Source organism: Scylla paramamosain, chromosome 12 (assembly GCF_035594125.1).
Source record: "Scylla paramamosain isolate STU-SP2022 chromosome 12, ASM3559412v1, whole genome shotgun sequence".
Taxonomy (NCBI): Eukaryota; Metazoa; Arthropoda; class Malacostraca; order Decapoda; family Portunidae; genus Scylla; species Scylla paramamosain.
The window spans coordinates 16455448-16462947 of NC_087162.1; the positions used below are offsets into that span (position 1 = coordinate 16455448).

At 47.9% G+C, this 7500-nt stretch overlaps 1 protein-coding gene across 1 annotated transcript in view; it reads left to right on the forward strand.

The window, feature by feature from the left end:
• LOC135105774 (homeobox protein HMX3-like) overlaps nucleotides 1–4381 on the forward strand; it is a 15432-nt gene extending 11051 nt beyond the window's left edge. Inside the window, exon 3 of the mRNA XM_064014246.1 lies at nucleotides 2907–4381. Coding sequence (XP_063870316.1) covers nucleotides 2907–3568 — 662 coding nt within the window. The 3' untranslated portion in view covers nucleotides 3569–4381. The remainder of the gene's footprint in view (nucleotides 1–2906) is intronic.
• The last annotated feature ends 3119 nt before the right edge of the window (nucleotides 4382–7500 follow it).

The window sequence follows — 7500 nt, forward strand, 5'->3', positions numbered from 1 at the left end:
CGAAATAAAACTCTCCGACGCTCGCTATTTTCCACCCCCAGACACTTTTCATCCGGGGAGCGGCTGACTTTTGATGTGTCAATTTAGGAATGATTCGGCGAGGTGCAGCAGCGCCAGCAATTTCTGCAAGATTGTTGCCAATTTATTCCCCTGAACTCTGCCGCAGGAGAAAATTAAGAAGAGTAGGAGGGAGAGGAGGTGAAAAATGAGAATGTACGAGGAAATTAATGACGAGGAGGAGGATGACTGAGGAGAGAGATACAGATGGAAAAGTGGGAACAGACGCAAAGTGAATGACGAGAGAGAGAGAGAGAGAGAGAGAGAGAGAGAGAGAGAGAGAGAGAGAGAGAGAGAGAGAGAGAGAGAGAGAGAGAGAGATCGTGCCAACATTTTATATATATCAATAATTAACAAATCCTTCAGCGTCCATGAAATTTGATTGGAGGATCTTGTGAGCAGAGAACCGCACACAGGCACGCAGGTTCGATAGGGCGCTCGGAAGAGAGAGAGAGAGAGAGAGAGAGAGAGAGAGAGAGAGAGAGAGAGAGAGAGAGAGAGAGAGAGAGAGAGAGAGAGTGGTAGAGGCGCATCTTAACACTGTCTTCATCCTTCCCTTTGTATCCACTTCCTCGCTTTCCATAAAACTAGACGGCGCGCGCGCGCGCGCGAGCGTGTGTGTGTGTGTGTGTGTGTGTGTGTGTGTGTGTGTGTGTGTGTGTGTGTGTCGCAACATCATAAACCGGACGTAAAACAAATCCGGGTGTAGTTTCCTCGTCAAGTTATCTCGAGGGTCTTATCTCTTGGTTACGGCGCTCCTCCTGCTTCGCCTGGCGGTGGTGGTGGTGGTGGTGGTGGTGGTGGTGCGGGAAGGAAGTTTGTATGGCGGTGCGGTGGTAGCGACAGCGATAGTGGTGGTGGTGATGGTGATGGTGGTGCTGATTCTTTGCTGTCCTTCATTTGGTGTCTCCGGCTCACAGCAACCCGGGTCTGAGGACAGCTGGCGTCATTAGAGGCACTAGAAGGCTGAGAGAGACGTGTGTGTGTGTGTGTGTGTGTGTGTGTTTAAGTATGTAGTTCTTTTGCGTTGTTACTCTGGCCAGCACTACGTTTGTGGGGCTTCAGTGCCGTCTAACCTGAGGGAGGGACACGCCTGATAAGATCGACAAGAGAGAGAGAGAGAGAGAGAGAGAGAGAGAGAGAGAGAGAGAGAGAGAGAGAGGTACCCACTTTACGGCATTCTCATTATCCTCGCGCTATTCATCCTTCCTTTAAAAGCTCACATCGCAGTTTACAAAATGAAGATAAATAATACGAAGACGCTCATTAAAGTGAACGATTGAGAGAATGCAAAATCTGCACCGTAATCTGAAATCCCTAAATGCCACTCTCACTTCAAAGCGTTAGTATTGTGGAGGACGCGATCAAAAGACAGTTTCCTCTTTTTGAATTTTAGCGCCTTTTCCTTTGGCGCGCCTCCCACAGCGTGTGATTGGCGAACAATGGGCACTTACGCGGATTAATCCTAGTAATGGCAGCCCTCCACCGCGTTCGTTTCCCCAACCATCGACTTCGCTCCGGTCCTTCCCCACCGCTGGGTACCGCGGCGCTCCCGGTATCACCCTTCGCAGGGGTAGGCTCGCGTCTTGATGAGCTGAGGCAAATTGAGCCATTAGTTGGTGGAGGGCAGGCTGCTAGGGACAATGCAGCTCGCCGTTCAACAAAGGAAGCCGACGCCAAAACGGGAGCGTGTCAGGGATTGTGTTACATTGGAGAGATTTGACGGGCGCTGTTTAAACTCGTACCTCTGTCTCGCTTTGAGGAAAGTTCGAAACCACTCATTCTCGACTTAAGCTTCCACGAGCGGCGGAGTTTTATCCTAGGCCGCGTGCTGCCTTGTTCCAATTTGTCTCTGCGGCGCTTCCTGTTGTTGAGCGCCACACTTGTCCTTAGGCTTCCTTACACGGCTTTACTTTTATCATTATCTCGAAAGGAAATGAACAGCCGAGGCCAAACAGAAGACGCGCGGACGCAGATTTTAGGTAGTAAGGTGTATTACAAGGGTGATGAGTGAGGGAACACTGGTGCTTGTCTGCTCGAGTTGCTCTCCCCTACTCCCCCTTCTTCTTTCCCCTCTCTCACTCCTCTCTCCTCCTCTCACTCCCGTGCACACTAAGCGCCACTCCAGAGCGGCACCGAGCAAATGAATCATGGTTCTCTTCTACTGCTGCTATTATTACTGCCTCACTGGCGACGCTCTTATTTTTCTCCCCTTGTCTGCTCTTTGTTGTACTCAAATCCAGCTGCTGCATGCGTTTCATTTCACTTAAGGTTTTATTGTGTAAATGCGCGTGTCTTATACACGTCTCAATCTTTTCTGAACAACCGCGAGCGATACTTTCTTTCAGAGTCTCATAATTTCTCGAGGCAAGATTTGTTATGTAAGATTAATATAAATCGTGCAAGGCATCAGCCGCCACATTAAACCATCACCGGTGTTCGCTGGCTTGGTATTAGCGCTCCTAACAAATTAAGGAAGGTGCTTTAAGTATAAGAAAATACAAAAGAAAACTATATATTATTAAGAGGAAATAAGACGCAAAAGATTACTGCGGAAGGAGGTAAAGTGAGCAGTAGAAGCGAGGCCATCTGGAATAGAGGGAAGAAAGGCGCCAAGGAAGGGAGAGAGGAAGAAGGCGTGAAGGGATAGGATGGTTAGAGAAAGAGTGAATCTGCAAGTGAATATTTGTTAACATAACTCAGGAATTACATGGAGTGACTGCCTCCCTTGGCAGAGTTTGGTTGCCAATATTAGCACGTCATTTCCAGGCTTGTTAGAGCAGCAGTGTTGTCAGTGTTAGTGTGCCTATGTGAGTTTTGAGTGTGTGACGTGGTGTGTTGTCTTACAGAGTCCCCTTCCGGCGGCGGCTTGGGGAGCCCCAGCAGCGAGGCCCCTGTGGAGGTGGTTCGATCTCGCTCGCCCTCACCCGGACCTCGCTCCCCCTCCCCCCCACCCTCACCCCCAACCCCTTCACGAGACGACCACCGGGTGGGGGACGGCGAGGGAGGCATCGGGTGCGCGTCGGGGTCCACGACCGCCGGTGGGCCCGACGAAGCTGAGGAAGATCGAAAGCGGCGTAAGAAGAAAACACGAACAGTATTCTCGCGGTCTCAAGTGTTCCAGCTGGAAAGCACATTCGACATGAAGCGGTACTTGTCGTCGTCGGAGCGGGCGGGCCTGGCCGCCTCTTTGCACCTCACAGAGACGCAGGTCAAAATATGGTTTCAGAATCGTCGCAACAAGTGGAAGCGGCAGCTGGCGGCAGAGTTGGAGGCGGCGAACATGGCTCACGCGGCCCAGCGCCTGGTGCGTGTGCCCATCCTGTACCACGACGGTTCCTCCTCCGCTGAAGCTGCCCACACTCCTCCAGCGCCGCCTCCGCCCTCCTCCCTTCCCCCTCAGCCCGCACTCCCTCCATACTCCCTCTACTACCCTCCCGTCACCTCGGGCTACTCCACCACCGTTCAGGCCCCCACCCCAGTCAGACCCACACTTTCCTCCCTCGTGTAGGGGACCCGCCCTCCCCCCACGTCAAAGTGAAATCAAAACCCAAGCACTCTCAACTCCTCTTCCGCTCCACCTCGATATTAGCGGTGCAAATAAGCAGCATAAAATTGCAGGTGTTGATGCCACTTTATATCACGATGGTCCACTCTAAGCCTGCGGCCCTCAGTCCCTCAGTCCCTTAGCCCGCCCCGACCAGCGGCCAGCGTGGTGCATGAGGGATCCAGTTTGGCGGGTTTAGTAAGGATCAAAGGCTCATATTGCGGCGAGCAGGCCGCACTTTGCAGTGAGGACTGGCCGTCGGGCCGCGCGGGACCTGTCCCTCCCCGCACACTGCGTCTCCGTGTTGATTCTAAATAATACAAACTGAATCGATGTTATTGTCAGTGAGAGAGCTCCGTTAGTTATGTGTTGTGATGTGTTACCTCACCATAGTGACGAAGAGGCTGTACAAATTATGGATGTAAATTGTACATACTGAATATAAATATATTTATTGATTTTTATTCTTCTTTGTAAGAGAATATTTATTGATTTTCTTCAGTGACGGAAAATATTTTCCCCATGATTTTAAATTTAGGCTAAACTGTTTAGTCAATGTCAGTGGAGTTAGCGCAAACAGGTGACCATTACTCGTTGGCTGTGCTGCGCGGCGGCCGGCGAGAGCTTCATTGTTGGGCGGGACCTGCAGCCTGCCACCCTGCCACCCGCCACCTGCCACAGGTCTGCGCCCTAGCCGCCCAACCCACCAAGAGCAATGTACATATCATTAGCCTAATGCCAAATTATCAGTGACTGATTATTAAATGTTTTAAATCATATGCCTTGTTTATTTGACCTACGTCGCTTACACCAAGGCGAGCCGCCCTCAGGCAGTGGTGGTGCATGCTGCGCTGGAGCCATCAGAGGAGTGTGTGTCTCGGTGATGAAAAGTGTCGGCAAGCTTCCGTTTCAGATGTTCCTAATGAGAGTCGCCGGCGTGAGGCGGGCAGCGAGGCGCTCGAAAAGCTCCCTTTGAGCCAGTCGGTCTGCGCCGCACTTCAGGGACCAGCCCTAGCCGGCACGTGCAGCCTGAAGATGTGAGTGCAATGGAACGATAAATTTGTCTGCAGGAACCACTGATTTACCAGTTCACCCATATCTTCATTTATTCTCTCTCTCTCTCTCTCTCTCTCTCTCTCTCTCTCTCTCTCTCTCTGACACGGTAAGAAGGGAAAATGTTAAATGACATTATTTATTCCAGTGTATTCCAGCAAGTCGCACGCCACTACATTTACCCAGCAGTCAACAAATAATATTTACGCCGATAAACTTTGCCCGGCTCGTCTCTGTACTTCGGAGAGCTAAACATCAATCGCGATAGTTATTTTCATTTCCACGCTTCCCCGAGTGAGACGCGGAAAGTTGTTTATTCCCGGCAGACTTGTTACCTCATCTCGAAAGCGCTCACTAGTTTCCAGCGTGTTTTTTTTTTTTTTTTTTTTGTAATATACATGTTTCTTGCATTGTGCTAACACTCCATCATTTAGCGGGAACAATAAACACACAATCGCGGGATTTGGAGATACTAAGTTGTTTTCATCGGAAACTTTAAACGACAGTGTACAATTTAATATTTTCGTTCGTGAAATATTTACTCGTCGCGGATCAAGTTAAGCTTATTATGAGAGTCAACTAAAGCTGAATTATTATGAACGAGGTTTGGGTTCAATGCCTTTGTTTACCATTGGCGTTGCAGCGTGTAGGTAAGCACCGGCGGCCGCTGCTTGCCGCTGGAACGAAGGTGTGTTGTGTTATCAGTCTGTCACAGATTACAGATGTGCGTAACACGAATCATTGCTTTTATTTTCTAGTCATCAGTTGTAACAGAACATTATCGTATCATTGTTTTGAATCTGTGTAAATAACTGGGATTGAGATTATTGCTCCGATGAAATTAAAATATCGCAGTTTCTACAAAATAAGTGAATGATATTACCTTACTGAAAACGATTTGTGTGATGCACTTGAAAGGCCTCAGGTGGTGTGTCGCCCGCCTCACGTCCCGCCTGTACTGGCCGGCGTGGGTGCTCGGGCTTGTCTGCTGAAGCGCTGGTGTTGAACGATTAATTAGATTAATTTACTAGTGTTGGAAAACTTGTGAACCTTACTAATGTGTTGGTAGTGTATAACTGTGTACCTGTGCTGGGATTGGTATGGTGTTGTGTGCATGCCAAATGTATATCACTGGCTTCACTCTGAATTTCTAGTGTTTGGTTACGTAAAAGCGTGTGTGTGTGTGTGTGTGTGTGTGTGTGTGTGTGCGCCGTGTTGGATTATTATAAGTGGTCTTAATGGTTGTCAATGTACAGTTCAAGGGCGTCCACTTAAGCTTCTCTGGGGGTGAGATTAAGGGCTATATATATATAGGTATATGTATAACACACACACACACACACACACACACACACACTAACACAGAAGAATAACATTTGTAATTTTTTTCCTCTCCACTTAACGAGCCTTCGTTAAGTGAAGGTAGACTTGTGTTACGTCACCGGCGCTGCCACACGTAGGACACGTTTCCTTCCTCGTCCGCGTCCAGTGTCAAACCGGGGGCACCTAGCACTTCCAACTTACTCTGAATAAAAAGAAGTGACCCTTATGCGTGTATGTTAGTCAGTATTCAGTTCTAGTTAGTTGTAAGAAATTTATATAATCTTATTTTCGAATTACGACGCACATATGAATATAAATAGACTGTAAAAAAAGAAACTAAACATTCTATACATTTCAAACATCTAATTAATTTGTGAATAGAAATAAAAGAACAATTTGGTGCAGTGATGCTTTTTACATGGAAAAGGTAAACTGTCGTACACACAACCACCAGCGCGAAAAAAAAGAAAAAAAAACACTACACTATTATACACAAGTTAACATCGAACATCTGGCAACTTAACTAACCAGTGGCACGGAATGGTCATAACGTGAGGTGTGTGAACCAAGGCGCAAAGAGAATACGTCAAATTACATCTACAGTACCTGCGTCAACTTACAACGAACTTGGAAGGCGGCTGGTGAAGGTGTGCTGGAGTGTCTTGAACGTGGTGGAAGAAGATTGGCCAAGTGGTAGACCTGATGCTGCTTCCTGAGTGTGCCGAGACCCTTCTTGTCCCTGGCGACTGTGAGTGTTGCTTATTTGTCTTGTTTCAGCCACGTTAGGTTACTGCTGGGGGTGGGTGTAAAAGTTGATTGATTGATTGATTGATGTATTAAGTGATTGATTGACTTAGTGATTGATTAACTGATTGAGTGATTAACTTTTTTTTTTTTATGTAGGAGGGACACTGGCCAAGGGCAACAAAAATCCAATAAAAAAAATGCCCACTGAAATGCCAGTCCCATAAAAGGGTCAAAGCAGTGGTCAAAAATTGATGAATAAGTGTCTTGAAACCTCCCTCTTGAAAGAATTCAAGTCATAGGAAGGTGGAAATACAGAAGCAGGCAGGGAGTTCCAGAGTTTACCAGAGAAAAGGATGAATGATTGAGAATACTGGTAAACTCTTGCATTAGAGAGGTGAACAGAATAGGGGTGAGAGAAAGAAGAAAGTCTTGTGCAGCGAGGCCGCGGAAGGAGGGGAGGCATGCAGTTAGCAAGATCAGAAGAGCAGTTAGCATGAAAATAGCGGTAAAAGACAGCTAGATATGCAACATTGCGGCAGTGAGAGAGAGGCTGAAGACAGTCAGTTAGAGGAGAGGAGTCGATGAGACGAAAAGCTTTTGATTCCACCCTGTCTAGAAGAGCAGTATGAGTGGAACCCCCAAGACATGTGCAGCATACTCCATACATGGACGGATAAGGCCCTTGTACAGAGTTAGCAGCTTGGGGGGTGAGAAAAACTGGCGGAGACGTCTCAGAACGCCTAACTTCATAGAAGCTGTTTTAGCTAGAGATG